General features: G+C 46.3%; 7 protein-coding genes across 7 annotated transcripts; 2 read left to right on the top strand and 5 right to left on the bottom strand.

Annotated features, from left to right (window-relative positions):
• Positions 1–1,420: 1,420 nt before the first annotated feature.
• Positions 1,421–2,400, bottom strand: V1508DRAFT_75291 (uncharacterized protein). Its single transcript, XM_066943038.1, has one exon. The coding sequence runs from the start codon at positions 2,283–2,285 to the stop codon at positions 1,530–1,532; it is 756 nt and encodes a 251-aa protein (XP_066792178.1). The 5' UTR covers positions 2,286–2,400; the 3' UTR covers positions 1,421–1,529.
• Positions 2,401–2,542: 142 nt separating this feature from the next.
• V1508DRAFT_362284 (uncharacterized protein) lies at positions 2,543–2,788 on the bottom strand (the record flags this gene model as incomplete). Its single annotated transcript, XM_066937225.1, has 1 exon — positions 2,543–2,788. A coding segment is annotated over one exon (246 nt), but the record flags the coding sequence as incomplete, so codon positions are not given.
• Positions 2,789–5,264: 2,476 nt separating this feature from the next.
• Positions 5,265–6,950, bottom strand: V1508DRAFT_75250 (major facilitator superfamily domain-containing protein). The gene is made up of 2 exons (XM_066943037.1): positions 6,580–6,950; positions 5,265–6,525 (listed from the first exon to the last, which is right to left on the bottom strand). The coding sequence occupies exons 1-2, from the start codon at positions 6,794–6,796 to the stop codon at positions 5,567–5,569; spliced, it is 1,176 nt and encodes a 391-aa protein (XP_066792176.1). The 5' UTR covers positions 6,797–6,950; the 3' UTR covers positions 5,265–5,566.
• On the top strand, positions 6,917–7,144 carry V1508DRAFT_362281 (uncharacterized protein; the record flags this gene model as incomplete). The annotated part of the gene is made up of 1 exon (XM_066937224.1): positions 6,917–7,144. A coding segment is annotated over one exon (228 nt), but the record flags the coding sequence as incomplete, so codon positions are not given.
• Positions 7,145–7,990: 846 nt separating this feature from the next.
• Positions 7,991–9,058, bottom strand: V1508DRAFT_362286 (zinc-binding loop region of homing endonuclease-domain-containing protein; the record flags this gene model as incomplete). Its single annotated transcript, XM_066937226.1, has 1 exon — positions 7,991–9,058. A coding segment is annotated over one exon (1,068 nt), but the record flags the coding sequence as incomplete, so codon positions are not given.
• Positions 9,059–10,428: 1,370 nt separating this feature from the next.
• V1508DRAFT_428598 (uncharacterized protein) lies at positions 10,429–11,253 on the bottom strand. Its single transcript, XM_066941818.1, has one exon. The coding sequence runs from the start codon at positions 11,048–11,050 to the stop codon at positions 10,538–10,540; it is 513 nt and encodes a 170-aa protein (XP_066792173.1). The 5' UTR covers positions 11,051–11,253; the 3' UTR covers positions 10,429–10,537.
• A 3,390-nt stretch (positions 11,254–14,643) lies between these two features.
• Positions 14,644–15,827, top strand: V1508DRAFT_428593 (uncharacterized protein). The gene has a single exon (XM_066941817.1). The coding sequence runs from the start codon at positions 14,775–14,777 to the stop codon at positions 15,729–15,731; it is 957 nt and encodes a 318-aa protein (XP_066792172.1). The 5' UTR covers positions 14,644–14,774; the 3' UTR covers positions 15,732–15,827.
• Positions 15,828–16,461: the final 634 nt, after the last annotated feature.

Raw genomic sequence — 16,461 nt, 5'->3', positions numbered from 1 at the left:
AAAAATTCTCAAGTTCCGAAGTCCGTCGCGCAGCAATAACTAGTGATTGCGAGAAACGGGATTGTGCGGCGCTCGATTAAAACAAAGGGTGGGCTTTCATCTTCGGAGACGCTTTACACTGCGGCCAAAATGAACTACAGGAATCGTCAGCGTTCAGAACAACTCGGTGTGATTAACTCGAATGAAAATATAATTGTACGATACAATATCAGAGCGCAGGTCAAACCGTCGATGCTCGGCTCAGGGTTGAACCCATCTCCCGATCTGCGTTGGAGTGGATCAGGGACCCAAGCAACTACACGACCTTACAAGAGTTGATACACTTAGTGTATCTATTTCTTCGACGAACCCTGTCACGACAATTTTAATGCATGACTTAGCGTTCGAGCCGCATCGGAATACTGTGCTCCGACTAAAATTCAGACGTGCGCCTAAGCCGTCCCCGCAATCCGTAAAGTTTAATGCCCGAAAGGTCATCTGTCGGAACCCACAGTGTCTTTCAGCATGACCTGGGCGAAACCCGCAATGAAATTCTGCGCGGTCTTAAACTTCTTGCGGGGTAACATGTTACTAGAATGAGGCGAAATTGTTCCTGTCGGATCGGAGCACAGTATGTCTGAATTCCAACCGCGGCTTGCCCATGGGGGAGCGGGAGGGGCTGTGATGCCAAACCGGACTGTCACAAAAGTGCTTGAGACTGTACAGCAAATAGCAGTGGACGAAATCTGTGGATCAACCCATATGGCGGCATCTCATCTCCGCGCATATCTGCATTCCGATTCAAGTCATCTTGGTTACCTGAACTCATTGTCATATCCTTCTCCAGATTGAATTTGCCATTCCATAGCGATTCAGCATATCTTGAATATACTTCTTCTGAGAAAGAATTAGTGTACCAGCGGATCTATCATAGGCTACTTCGATTCCTAAATAATAGGTTAACTGACCCATATCAGTCATATCAAATCTTCTGCGAAGCTTTGCTTTAACTTGCTCCAGTCTGTGCGCTTTGTCTGCCATGACGATGAAATCATCGACGTAAACTACCAGGATAACTAAACCATCCGACAAAGACTGGTTTAGATACACACACGGATCAGAGGTCAACCGAGTAAACCCTTCCTCTGAGAGTGCTTTGGTAAGTTTTTCATTCCAGCAGCGAGGAGCTTGCTTCAGACCATAGAGACTTCGTAGAAGAAGACAAACATATCCCTCCTGTTCTTCAAAACCGGGAGGCTGCTTCATGTAAATGGCTTCGGATAATTCGCCATTGAGAAAAGCAGTTTGTACGTCCATTTGATGAATGAACATCTTCCGCTGGACGGCTATAGCCAATAGAAGGCGGATCGAGCTGGCTCGTGCCACGGGTGCAAACGTTTCGTTATAATCGAACCCAGGTCTTTGAGCAAAGCCTTGCGCAACGAGACGGGCTTTATACCGAGCAATGATACCGTCCGAATGCTTTTTCACGCGAAATACCCAACGACATCCAAGGACTTTTGCGTCAGGAGGGAGATCGGACACCGGAATCAATTTCCAGGTACCATGTTGACGATGAGAGCCGAGTTCGTCATGACAGCCTTCAAGCCATTTGCCTGCTCAGGACGAGAAAGTGCTTCATGAATTGTTTGAGGATCCGACAATACAAGATCAACAGCATTTCCCTCGTGAAGAATTCGTTCAGGCTGCTTAAAGATCGGAACGACAATGTGAAAATTGGACTGAATGTGTTTCGGACGTGGTTGAACATCGTAGCGCACAACATCGGAAGTGTCCGAGATTGGACCATTATCTTGGACTAGAGAATGAACTCGGCCAACGTCTGTGTTCGGATTTGGAGAAGTCTCAGTGCTGATGGGTACATCGGCTGGTGACGTAATGACATCCTTAAACAGTCGACTTTCGTCAAACGTAACATTTCGCGACACTAACAACTTTTGTGTCTCTGGATCATATAATCGATACCCGGACTGCTCGTTGGGATAGCCGACAAAAACAGTAATTTTGGTCTTACTGTCAAGCTTGTATCGGTCAGGAACTAAACAATGAGCAAGACAACCAAATAATCGAAGTTTGGAAACGCTCGGTTTGCGTTTAAACCAAAGTTCGTAGGGACTACTGTTTCCAGTGGTAGTGCTTGGACTTAAGTTGCGGAGACGTGTTGCCAGGAGAACAGATAGACTCCAAAATTTTGACGACATACCAGCCTGAGCGCGCATGGGCGCTTCAGGGTTGAAAAAGAACACGGGAAGAGCGCTCCGCCAATTCTGGAGCTTCTGTTCCATTATGGCGAGGGAGTGATTCACATAGGGGCAGGGTTACGTGACAAGGAACGTGCTGTAAACTTTATTGGCAATTAATATTGGCAATGACCGCCAGACGAGCCTGTGCGATGATTGCCAAGCTTTTATTCATGCCAATACATTTGGTTAATCCTCAAGAAGTCAGGACCGTCGTTAGTTATTAAATATTCATGGGCTCTCGTACTATCTCTCCTCAACGCTCTGTACAACAATGGCAGGCTTAACCAGCCTGGAATGCACTAGTGTGCCATTGGGAAGTTGTTTTCCGCTCGACGCACAGCATCGTCCCAATTACTCTCAATGCCACTCTGAATATGTCGATTTGCCACTCTGTTCAAAGCTAGTTCAGGCTGAACTCCCACAGACCATGTATCATGGACCATGTTGGCGATGATCGACCAAGGGGCTTCATCTAGGAGCAGCCAGATGCCTTCAATGATAACGTATTCGATATCGGAGGTAATCGTGATGATGTCTTTCAAGGGTCCTTCGCAATGTGATCGAATCCAGCCACTTTGTGAACGATAGATCGATCCTGGCTTGTTGTGTATAGAGAAGTAACAGTCCGCGTCGAAAGTCCAGGGTGCAACCTTTCCTTAGTAAACACCGAAACAATCCGCAAATTCTCTTGCGAAAGTCTTGAATTGCTTTAAGTGATTGTTTGCAGGGTCAAGCATATTTGCCGATAGCAATACGAACGTGCGTAAGTCAGCGAAGTAATAACTTTTTGTGTCTCGTATTTTTCTCATCTTTTCAGATTTACTATTGTTATACATGTCTGAGACCTCAATCGTGCTTAGACTGATAATATTGCCTCGACTCATCGCTCTTGTGCCTTGCCAGATAATTACGCCCATAATAAAGGAAGTTAACACTAATCAAGTAATCTTAATATAACGGCTGCCTGGCAACTGGACTTTGACCACTAAAGACCTCTACACAGTGTCGCTCGTGACCAGGCATTAGCACTCAGAACCTCGTCCCCATGGAACAATCCTCTTCGTTCGCTTCCGCATTAATTACATTGAATTTCTTTGAATTTTCGAACGACTGAACTTTCTAGGCATTATGGTCAATGGCTTGAATCCAGTTGTCCACACTAGAGTTGCCCACATTAGAAACACGAAGTTCCTATGCTTCATTCAATGCCTTTGCCTCTCGCTTGTTATATCTATAGCTATATAAGCCGAATTGAGGCGATATTCAAGTTCGACTTGACGACTTTCAAGCAAAGAAGGTGAAAAAATGTGTGAAGCTAGATGGACAAGAAGAGGGGTTGCTGGAGCTCGCAACGATGGTCGTAGACCTTTGTTTTGTTGCGTTCCAAGAGGTCAGATCCAGTCAACTATTTTGTCTGTGTAGAGTAAGTGTATATTAATAAGCGAGACTTGAATGTAGTGTATCAACGGACGCCTCAAATGTAGATGGTGTAGGTGTAGTTGACTTCAGAGTATGGAGTGACCCACTATGACTGTCACCGTCCCATCAGAAGACGTCCATCTAAGATGCTCCGCCAATTTTGAAGTCTTCTTGAGTAAAATACCGTACTACCATGACCCTAATTCTTTTTTTAAATGGCCCTCCCATTTAAATTCGAAAAAAAAAATCACCTAATGGTACTCTCATTATACCCAAAAAGAATCACCCCTTAGAGGTCAGAAAGGCGGTGTTTCGGTAGGTTTCGTTAGCCTAAATGGAGTTGAAATGGAGGTCAGTCTTTGCTATACAAAAAGCTAATGGAAGTCAGACCTCCATTATATTCGGCGAATAATATTCGCAAATGCGAAAATCCGGAGCGGCCCTACTCGACTCCAGTGCAACAGTCGACATCAAGGACACCGAAGTCTTAGTTAAGAGAAAAGATCACACAAGAGGGACTGCAAGACTTGCAATATATGCCGCGGTTGTGCAACCTCCGCCGATAGGACAGAAAGGTGCGACGATATGGATCCTGCCAAAGGGTTGGACACACTCGGCGCACCTGTGAAGTATCTCCAATGACAATTGTGCAAGCAGTCATATTGATGACTTAGGGATCGGCAGACATAGCGGATAACGGATATATCCGTGGATATCTGTCTTGGATTCGGCTACGGATGGAGAATCTGCGGATATGGATATGGATGCGGATGAGGCAATATGGATTAGTGTTACGTACAAGTGGATATTATGGAGACGCTTAGTGGTTATTTTAGTAGAAGTTTATTTTGGTTCTTTTGATGCGTTGTTGCGTTCAGGGGCAGCCCCCATTTTATAAATGGTTCTTCTCACCTCTGTGCTTGAGGGGGGATATAGGCAATAATATATATGTCCGTTGTTGATAATTAGTCATATCCATGGATATATCACAAATATAAATACGTGGAGTAATAACATTGAGATAGTTTAAATGAGTTGTGAAACAGTTAGTTATTGCGAACGGACGTTACAATGATCCGGAGTCTTGTTCAGTAGTTGGTTGTAAAGGCAGGGAAGGAATCAGCAATATGGGAAGGAATCAGCAATATGAATCTGGTCAATAGTGTAGCTTTCGAGCCACACTGTCGGATGTCCGATATTGTGAAAGTTCGTAGAAGGAGACCTCATATCGCATCGCCGATCTGGTCGAGGTGTTCGGCTGGTTCTGAAGTGGGGAATTAAGGCCTATAAGTATGGCTTGGAGCAGCAGTCCCACTCAGTCGGCCCCCTAAGCTCGGTCTGGTGGTTGAGCGACGATGTCCTAAGATCCAATGCGACACCCTAGTGTACGTGCAATAAGCCCATAACATCAATTGCAGATCCATTCTGACACAAACCCAACGCATATCTAGAAGTCGACAGTATGGCTCTCGTGGCCCGTCTATACGCCATCGCGACACAACAGGATAGGTATTTTCTTCTGGGTTTGCTCGGTGACATTTGCTGTCGACCTTATCTCATACTCTCTGGCTGTAGTTACCGCCAGCGATGTGTGGATCGTCCCTCCGTAACGCTGTAATATGTGAGTCTCGCTGACGTGTTTAATTTGTCATCGAGATATAACGATATAATGCGTATAGATAGAAACTTCTGTGCGAACGCAGACTGGCCTTTTATTCATCTGTCGGAGTTTGTGTTTTGACTGCTGCCGACATAAGTTTACGATACTAAAGGGTTACTGTACATTAGTCCCAAAGTTGGTTTACTCTCATGAAACTCCTCCAAATTAAGCTAAGATAATACACAAATACACTTTTAACAATTAAAACAATACTTACCGCCGAAAAAAATTACACAAAATGTTGTCAGACTCTGGGTGGGAACCGCTCTCGTAATTTGTGACCAAAAAATATGAATGTGAGAGCCATGCCAGCGCACATCAATAGCGCGAGAAGGCCAAGCAGCGTGGTACCCCAGCCGTAGTCTAGATGTTGGAACAGAGTCGGAGCAACCAACGGGAAGAATGCACCAGCAGTCATACGCAAGCAGTTTCCGGCTGCCGTGGCACTGGCCGCCAACCCATACTGACCATAGACTTCAATAAGGTACGTCTGAATGGGTAGCATAGACGAGACCATGCCAAACCCTAGTGGGAACATTGAAGCTACGACTGCGAACCAGTGGGCCCGTCTCTGAACAGCCCAGCCATACCAAATCATGGCAACAGGAATCAAAATGCAGCTGAGAAGTAACGGTCGTAATCGAAATTCTGGCATACGAACGCCATTGTTCCTTTCCGTGAGGTACCGGACCAGTTTGTCGTTTGTCGACCCGACGGTGAGCAAAGCGCTCATAAGACCGGTACCGAGGCCAAGGTACGAGAGCCCGGCAATACCGGTACTGAAGTGGTAAATACTCGTGAAGACATCCGTGATAGTAGTGAGGAAGATATACAAATAGGCGAACGCGATAGCCATGTATAGGCCTAAAAACAGCACCGCCGGACTCGTGCAAAGTAGAGTTATCGGACGAGAAATACCGTGCCAGAAAATCTGACCAGGAGATCGTCTATTGAATTCGTCTAGAGCAGAAATCAACTCAGGACGACCCAGCTCTTTGCGTTTCTTGTAGGTTTTCTTGCGCAGAATTGCCGGGGCATTAGTCTCGTCGACTATAAAGAAGAATATGGCAGACATGAAGCAACCGAGGATAAGCAGTAATCTGAAAGTCCATCGCCAGCCGACACGTTCTGCCATGAAACCACCGATGACAGGGCCAAAAACCGGGCCCATGAGTGGGCCAAGGGCAAAAGCAGAGGAGGCAGCTATAGATCAGTAAGCACACGAGTTGAACAAAGACAACTGTCGGTGGATAATACCGCCCATATCTTCACGCCTGAACATGTCGGAAATGGCACCACCACCGACTACCAAGGATGCGCAGCCTAGTATTCCACCAAGAAATCTACAGGCGAGGAAAGTGTTCACGCTGTTTGCCCAGGCGCAACCGATATTGAATATTGCGAAGACAAGGTTGGAGCACGCGATGACATACTTTCGTCCATACAGCTCACTCAAAGGGGCGTGGATGAACATTGGCCCCCATCCAAAGCCAAGGGTTTTGGATGCTGGCAGTCCAGGTTGAAACCAGATGGTAGGGGCAACTGTAGGAATGTCGATCTAACGAAATTACATGCCAGAACTTTCCTACACTAGCTGGCTCTTATTGCTGATAATCTTTCTGCTGAGCTGAAAAGGGCTCTGGGTCAGAGCAGCTACTGTTCTGCGTCGCACCTCTGCCATAATCACCAGTGTTTCAATCGAAAACATTTGATTGTCGAGTCCACTTCAGACTGCAAGAAACGCAAGGATTGTAAGGGAAAGACGATCGTTGTTCACGAGGTATTAACCGACCACCCGTGTGTGCACGGTAGTGTTGACTAAATGCATAATGCATCCTACCAGTGCAACATGTAGCAGATACAATGTCGAACATTGACGGGCAAACATCAACTGAAGCAACGTCAACACCAGATCTAGATGATACAGCAACAGGTAACAATGGTGCTCATAAGTATGACCAGATTTCGCAATCAATGGCGCAGTAGTCATTAATAAACATTGCGTCGCCAGTAGGGACCTTGGTACTGTGAGTCGAATAGGAAACGAAGGACGAGAGGCTACTGTCGGGCCAATATAAAGTAACTACACTCCAAACCCTTCCTACACAGGCTGACTCTTATAGCCGATAATCGTGATGCCGAACTCAAACCGACTCTAGACAGTTGCGGAATCGAAGCAAATAATCTGAGACGCAGGACTTGCAATGGGCACAAAGTTATTTACATGATGGCCAGCTCCCAGACGCAGAAGAGGTAAAATGCATTTGCGCATTTTCTCTATTTCGCCATGTCGACAGGGGTAGTATTCGAAGTCCATGTAAAGTATAATCTTATGTCCAACACATGTCCTGCGACTGAGATTGTTTTGCTTCGATTCCACAATTAAATGCTCTGGATTGAAGCACATGTCATTATGACAGAGGTGCGAAACGTCAAAGATGGTATTACCGAGAGTCGCTTTCAGTTCAGCACCACGATTATCCGCAATAAGAGCCAGATGGTGTACGTAAATTGTGGCAAATCGTATTTCCTTTAGCTTGATCTGACAGTAACCGTTTCTCCTTCGTTTCCTACTCGACTCCCAGCATCCAAGATCTGTAGTGGCAACATGATATCTATTAATCAGTTCCCGTGCAATCGTCGGCGTAATATGGTCAAACTTGTCAGCATCAGTATTGTCGTTAGCTGTCGCTGTATCATCAAGATCTGGTGCTGGAGTTGCGTCCGTTGATGTTTGCTCGTCACTGTTCGACATTGTCTCCTGTTGATGTTGCAAAGGTAGGATGCATTTATGCATTTCGTTAACGCCACCGTGCACACAGGGGTGGTAGGTAATACCCTCGCGAACTAAGATTGCGTTACCCTTACAGGCCTTGCGCTTGTTGTTGTCTGAAGTTGACTCGACAATTAAATGTTGTGGATTAAAGCACTGGCCGTTGTGGCAGAGGTGTGTGACAGAACGGTAATTCCTCACACTCAGGGTCCTTTTAAGTTCAGCACCACGATTATCCGCAATGAGAGCCAGCTGGTGCAAAAAAGGTCTATTTAGATTCCTTAGATTGAGCCGACAGTAGTAGCCGTTTGTTCGTTTCAAATTCGACTGCCAGCATCCAAGGTCTGTAGTGAGAGTGCGATATCTATTGATGAGCTCTTGTGCCCTTGTGGGGGTGATATGGTCAAACTTGTTTGCGGCAGTAGCAGCATCAGTATCATTGTTAGTTGTCGCTATATCATGTATATCCTGTGCCGGAGTTGCTTCTATTGACGGCCGCTCGTTGGTGTTCGGCATTGTCTCTTGCAGAGGCCGCACAGGTAGGATGCATTTGCGCATTTTTTCAACGACACCGTGTGAGCATGGGTGATAACTGAATCCATCGTGTACTAAGATGTCGTGCCCATTGCAGGCCTGGCGTCTCCTATTGTTTAGCCTCGACTCAACAATCAAATGTTCTGGATTGAAGCAGATGTTGTTGTGACAGAGGTGTGAGATATCGAAGCTGTTACTATCAAGAGTGACTTTGAGTTCGTCGCGTCGATTGCCTGCAATTAATGCAAGTTGGTGCAGACCAGGGGTGAGTCTGCACGCGCCTCTTCTGACGTCGACATAGACATAGCCTAGCCGACGGGGTCTGCAATTCGACTCCCAACATCCAAGACTCGTGGTCCTGTGGTGATATGACCTCACGAGCTCGTTCGCCATCGTTTGCGTAATCTTGTCAAATTTATGAGAATCCATTTTGGTGAGAGTCGAAGATATAATGATAGTGCTAGAGAATAGAGTAGTTGGAGAGCACATTAAACGTAACCAGAGAAACTCACTAGGTCGACAAGAGGAAGCGGCACCTTTAATAATAGGCCAAGAGTAGCAAGCGCAGGTGACTACGGGCGAGACTCGTGAAACGGGCATCGGTCAGCGTGTCAGAGCCACTGTGTTTGTGGGTGATTGTGCCTGGTGCGTGTGGTTGCACATAGTCTCCACGCTCAGTCTGTAGCCAGGTATCATCGCCAAGCGTGTTAACAGCATTGGAGCGAAGACCAGCAGCGCTACAGATCAGTGGATACAGGTTGCCGGAACCATCAATCATGACGATGCGACTTCGCAGGCTTTCATTGCCTAAACTGCCTCGTTCATAGCATACGTTCCTGGACAGACAAAGTTTCTGTGCGGACTGTCAACCACGATGACCCTACCCCTATTCTCTCGATCAGTGTCATATACGAGCTTTTGGGTTTGTGAAAATGAAACGCCTCAGGACACGCATCATCTAGGTACAAAGATATGCTAGAATAGTTGGCTGATTGATTTTCCTCTAACTATCTCTATCTAAGCGACAGTTCCCAAGAGCTGCAGCTGCATTCTCGATCCATGAATGTAAGTTATTATTATAAACAAAAATTTAAAATTAAAATTTAAAATTAAAATTTAAATTAAAATTAACGTAGTCCACAAGATGCCCAATCCGCCGTTCTCCATCCCTACTAGCCCCGATTCTGCGGCCCCTCTGCAAGCTCCTCCACAATGCGTCTCGCCCTCCGAGTTACCTCGCAGGGACTTTCGAGCTCCCCGAAGGCGCACAGCAGACGTGCCCTGGCAGTGTCTGCACGACGGCTTGCCAGTTTTTGAAGGTACTCGTCCAACGTGATGATGGGGATGCCTTCCCTCGTGGCCTTTGCAGCCTCAAACCGATAGTGGCTGGCCGCCTCGTCCCTCTCTCCCGGTGCAAGTGCACCAGACTGCTTCCTCACGAAGTCGTCTAGAGGAGCAGAAAGGTCGCGTAGGCGAGCGTCGGCGTCCTCCACCTGCTGCCGAAAGTCCGCGAAAGCTTCCCGGGCTGCCTTAAGTCGTGCGGCGATCACACGACGTTCGGTCCGGATTGTAGCACGAGCATCTTCGATAGCTCGGACCGCAGCTATTTGTTCCTGCGTTCGGCCTCTCACCCTTTCCAGAAGATTCGCATCAATGTCGCGTGAGGTCATTATTGGGGTTGTCCGTTGAGCAAGTAGATAAGTCTTTTAGAATATTATTTATCCCACGGCAGGAGGGAGCGAAAACATTCCTTTAAACCTTTATATCACTCTCTTCATGTGTTTGTAAACATAAAGTCGTACAGATTGTGAGATGTGCATCATAGCCATCTTCTGGGAGAGTGCAGCTCAAGTGCAAGGCTTGGGGAGGTTTGTCTCAGCCGACGGATTACCCTACATCGCTCGCTAATTAGGCCAGCTGAATATTCCGTATGCCTAACGAGGAAGATTGCCTATGCGTAGGAATAGAAGCTCGGTCTACAAGGACAAAAATGGAAACCATGAAAGAAAGAATAGTATTATTAGTCTCATGGAATTCAGCAGCGACATAACCCACACTTGGAGCAAAGAGGGTGGATGCGAGCGGAAGCATGAAGGTCGAAAACGCGATGAAAAACATGTTACGCCACTTATGCCTGAGAGTCCAGTTCATGGGGTTTTCTGGGTCATCTAGACTCTCCCAGCCAATGAGTCCTTTGTCAAGGTTCGTTAGCGGTATCGGAACAGGGCCACGAGGTGGTGCGTTTGGTATCTGGACTTCAACGTCAACCTCTTTCTTCGTGACAGAGGAATCAGACGAGTCGGACCGGTTTATCGCCAGCTTCTCGGGGACAGTTACTTTCGAGGCGACAGAGACCGGATTCGCGACTGACAGTGGCAACGAACTCGAACTGTCGAGTGACACAGGTTGAGTAGTTGCCATGGTGTGTGGAGCTAGTAGTATATGAAGGGGTAAAAGACCATTACAAGGATGACAGGGAGATATATTTCTTTTGCTTGGATGGACCGTGAGCAGTCTAAGTCCGGAGACACGGAGCTAAGCGTGTACATGCCCATAAGTTGGCCTTGTATCTGGGAAAGCGATAGGCGGATCTGTGTGAACGGAAGGGGCAAATGCGCGTCAGGCATACTCAAATTTCAATGATTTCCTGTCACTCAAATATATGTCATGGTGCAGCAAAGTTAAACGACATGATTGTAGATTTCCGCGCTAACAAGTGTGCCATAACTCGACTGTCACTTCGTCCGACATTACGTGACGTCGGGCACAGCCTAAATTACCTGTCCCGTTCAAATTTATTTAGAGCCTCCGGCGATTCATTTGCTCCGACTTCCGACCCGCCTATGAAGCATAACATCTACAGCCGGTCCAGGGCTACTCAGCCTCCACCATGTTTGTTTGACGGTGTCCACGGAGACACTTCGGTCAAGCGATATATGAAAGAGCTTGGAGAACAGTTGTCGTGGGTAAAAATGTACATCCGCGCGACATGAGATTGATAAGATAACTTTGTTTTATCGTACTTTGCAGCTCCTCAGTGTCTGTTCAGAAAGTAACTAGTTAATTATTTGAATCCTATTATGACTTTCTATAAATCACTACTAGTCATCTGCGGAAACCCAGCTAGGATCGAATATCCAGTAAAACAGAAGTTTGCAAATACGTTCCCGGATCCAGGCAAAAGTAACCATTTATTCTTAAAGGGCTTCTTCTAAGTGCACTGCATGTCTTATCCAGTGCTAATTATCTCTTTTCATGGTGAGTAGTAAACTTAAACAAACTTTTTACTATCTCTCCTGCATTTACTAACGTTTACCGAAACTAGAGGACGTAAAAGTGAAGATGGAGACAGAGGCAAGCACGCCGTCCACACGACCGAAACAGAAAATATGCAAGCCATAACAAGGGACACGTAATTGCCGGCGAGGCAAGCGTAAGCGTATGTCGCCACTGCCAGCTCATGCCTTCGTCCACACATTAGTCCTGTACTGTTATATTCCGTCCTTCGTACTTAAACCTATTTCCGCTTCGTAATTATGCTCCGAATCTACACGTACACTCATATTTACGGACTTTCGGGTACATTACTGTGCCCAAATTTTTGCTTTCTGCCAAATGTTGTATACCATAATTCTACTACGACTCTGACGTTTCAGTAGCCAAAACCATTCGCAATACCTTGCGAGTAATGAATTCGGCGAGCCATTCTCGATGCACTCTTCACGCGATCTTCAAGCCAATTGACAAAACGAACAAGCAGGAAAACACTTTTGGGAGTGGCGTTGCCGCCAAAGTCTTGCTTACCTCGATCGATCATGCGGGCGTAAAGTTCATTAGTAATAAGGTTTGCCGATAAGGCTGTTGCCGGTTTGCCGATATTGATGATACGATATCGGCATTCCTAACGTCTGACGATTGCCCATTGACGATATTTGTCGTCGAGCCCCTGGTTCAGAGATACTATATCGCCAGAAACTTCACGATAGGCAAATCGGCAGAATAACTATGTGACATTTTCAGATCGATCATTACACCTGGACATCTATACACAATTTTGTTATGTCTACGTAGTCAAACAATAACTCATTTATCATACATGTCTCCATGAGCATCAACATTCGCATGTTGCTGACTTCATTGAGTTCTTCCGAACACTGAGAAAGTGCACTAAGCAAGTTTTCCACAGCAATCTGGGAAGCTGGATTTGCAAAGTAATTCCTAGCCGCAGCCGCCACGTGGGGTAGTCCTTGACGAGTACGACACCACTTACATAGCCAGTTGTGGATCTTTTGTGTCATTAACACTGACCGCCGGAATAGCAAAGTACATGTCAGTATCTGAGATATGGCTACGAGTGTGATCTGATACGGTGAAGCTATCTACATCTCGATGACTAGCCCAGCGCCGTCTGGCGCTTTTTTCTCATCAGTCTCTAAAATCTGTAACTCCTCTTCTCTCTCCTGACCGCCCAACAACTGCTTCCACTCCTGGAGCGACTTCTTATGCGACTCGGTCAGCTGTAGAATGTGCTCGTTACTTAGAATAAGACCAGTCTTTTGCCAGCGCGGAGTTTAACATTCCACCGCAAGATGAGAAAGACCTCTCCACATCTGCGCTCATAGGTGCAACGGAGAGAGTGTCGAGCGCATGCTAACGGATAATCAACATCCTGGTCCGAGTCCAGCTGTAAACGCTACTAGTCCTCGTATCATGTGTGGTATTGTACGCCTGTTGAGAATGAGAAATGTTGTAATATCTGATTATATTAAAGCACACAATAGCAAACATATACATGACTGCAGGTTCCAATGACCTCTATATATAATAGAGTCATTTCCTTCTGGAACCTTCTAGGCATTCCATCCAATACCCAATTACGTCATGCTTACATATCACGAGAATATTCTACAATCTACGATCGTAGGCTAGTGTGTTCCACACATTTCCACAAGAAAGCAGGGATGCCGGGCGACTCTCTTCTCGATATATTTTTGTTGAATTTCGTATGGAAGACCCTTCCGCGGCTTGATGGCGCGTCTTCTTGTCGACACAAAGTCGGCAAACACTTGCCGTTTTGAATCGTCGTCGCTATGTTGAGGCCGTAGGTCCACACCCAGGAGACATGTTAGCAGCACGCGCTGACCTCACATACCCTGGAAACTCCTTCCAAGGGAAGAGGTCCCAGACATCCTGAATATCTTCTAAGGTAGCTAAAGGCGCATTTTCGGTCGTCTGACTGTTAGACTTGTCATACCTGTCATATTGCTGTCTTATAGTAGGAGTGTTGACTTGCAAGGCACAAGAATTACTGTGCTGAAGCTGTAGCCGCAGCCCAAGAGTTTCGAAAACCCGAACCCTAGAATTCTGTCCATCCATCCATTCCACGCCTAATTTAAATGGATGGATGGATTACGTAACAGCGGGAAAGATGGAATGGATGGAAATGGCGGTCTGTTTGTAATGTGCGTTAGGCACAAGTGGGGATTCAGGAGGAATCACAGTAGTAGTTCAGAGTTGCTAAGTTGATTGAAAAACTATTTTTCAAGACCTCCATTTCCATCCATTACATCCATTTGAACAAATGAGTGGAGTGGATCAGTGGTGCGGGGAAGCATACGGACTTGGTCAAGTCGATATACATACCGCTCAAGTCAGAAATTGCAGACTCCGTGCACCGCCACTTCTGGCTTCCAGAACAAATGGTGAAACCGACCCTAACCTGATGACCAATCGCTTAAGTTGCTTAACTTGTAACACACATACATCGCACAAGCCTCGAATTCCGAACTGAACTGTGCATGGCGACCGTGACCGTAATAATCAGAAACAAATAACCTATTCATTTCCTGGATAACTGCGGCTCAAATGGGATGAGCCGAGAATACAAGGACGAATCCCTACTGGGGCCCGATATAGTGAGCCGCTCGAGGTGAGGCACGGGGTTTAGGATTTATTTCTCCGCGTTGCGGCGATAATGCTAAGGCCGCTCATCATAAATCCGCTCGAGAAATAAAATAAATGCCAGAGAAAAATGCACTCCATTGCAAAAAGAGAGGAGGAAATTCTCATTTTCAATCAACTGTGAAATAACTGTTGCAGTCGACATCAAATTATCAATTTTTCAACGAAGATCACGCGCATCACCATGGGCTTCCTATACTCCCAGCTTTTTGTCACACCGAGATACCCAACTGAGTCCTTCGCCGACCAGATCATTATCGTCACCGGCTCCAACGTCGGTCTCGGACTCGAAGCAGCACGGCATTTCTGCCGTTGCAATGCCAAAAAGGTAGTTCTTGCTGTCCGCAACGTTGCCGCGGGCGAGAAAGCAAAACAGTCGATCGAAGAATCGACTGGCAGAACTGATGTGTGCGAAGTCTGGGAGCTGGACCTCGCATCCTACGCCTCCGTCAAAGCATTTGCACAACGCGCATCGAAATTGCCGCGAATCGACGTCTTGTTAGAAAATGCCGGCATCGCAACATTTAACTTCAGCCTTGCAGAAGGCCACGAGCGCACCATTACCGTCAACGTGATCAGCACTTTTATGCTGGGGCTGCTTCTCCTCCCGAAGCTCAAAGCAACTGCGAAAGAAATCCCCTCTACAAAGCCTCATTGGACCATCGTGAGTAGCGAGGTCCATGCCTGGACAAATCTACCAGAATGGAGGAGCTCCAACACGTTTGAAGCGCTGGACGATCCGAAGAACGCCAAAATGCAAGCTCGATACCCGACTTCAAAGCTGTTGGAAGTCCTTGTTGTTCGTGAAATTGCATCGAAGCTAGCAGACTCAAGGGTAATTTTGAATATGTTGAATCCTGGATTATGTCACTCGGAACTGGCGCGCGAAGGGAGTTGGCGCATCTGGTTTTTGAAATTGGTTCTTGCACGCACAACTGAAGTTGGTGGTCGGACTCTGGTGGCTGCTGCGACTGTAGACGATGAAAGCCACGGTGGATATATGACAGATGGCAAGGTGAATAATGAGGCTTTGGGGGCTTTTGTCACCAGTGAAGACGGAGAGAAAGCGCAGAAGAAGGTGTGGACGGAATTGAAAGAAATTCTGGAGAAGATTCAGCCGGGGATCGCGAGCTCATTCTAGGCGAGATACACTTGGATGGAGTGCTTGTTGGAAAAAGATGAGAATAATGTCCTAATCATTTGTATATATCAAATTAACAGAAGAATATACGATGACATACATATACTTTTTAGGGTGAAATATTAAAAATGTTTATATGTAGGCATGGTACTGAATACCGACAATCAAGCTAGACATCATGTAAAAATGTACGCAATCGATCACAATTTTGCAGTCAAAACGGTCGCGTCAGCAACAAAGAGAAAACGCTATTACTCGTTTGCAAATGTGCCAATAAGTTCGACCCCGGAAAGGTTGTCCATTGCGGGCTCGCTTTAGAAGCAGCTTAACGATACGTCGATCATTACACAGCTGACATATGAGCATAAGGAACTTGAGACCTAATTCCTTTACCTATCCTGGAAATCGACAGTTGACGACTAGAGTCACAGAAGCGATGATGTCAAATCGCACCTACGACTATACGAGGGCCAGTGGATAATTCATTCAGAAGAATGCCCACAATGTTTCATTGGGCATGCTTCATAAATATCAAAAATGCCCGTTCCACTCGTACTCGCCGTGCCCACGAAAACCTTATGCACCAAACCTTACAATATTTCATCCCAGTAATAAATTACACTAACGTAGTTCATAAGCGAGTGTGCCACACCAACGTAAAAACACCACCACACAACTTCAATCATCAATGCATTCACCAATTGACAGTCAATCAACGGGCTCTGAAAGC

This window comes from Lipomyces doorenjongii (assembly GCF_038497915.1).
Source record: "Lipomyces doorenjongii strain NRRL Y-27504 unplaced genomic scaffold V1508scaffold_166, whole genome shotgun sequence".
Lineage (NCBI taxonomy): Eukaryota > Fungi > Ascomycota > Lipomycetes > Lipomycetales > Lipomycetaceae > Lipomyces > Lipomyces doorenjongii.
This window is presented reverse-complemented; position numbering and strand designations above follow the sequence as displayed.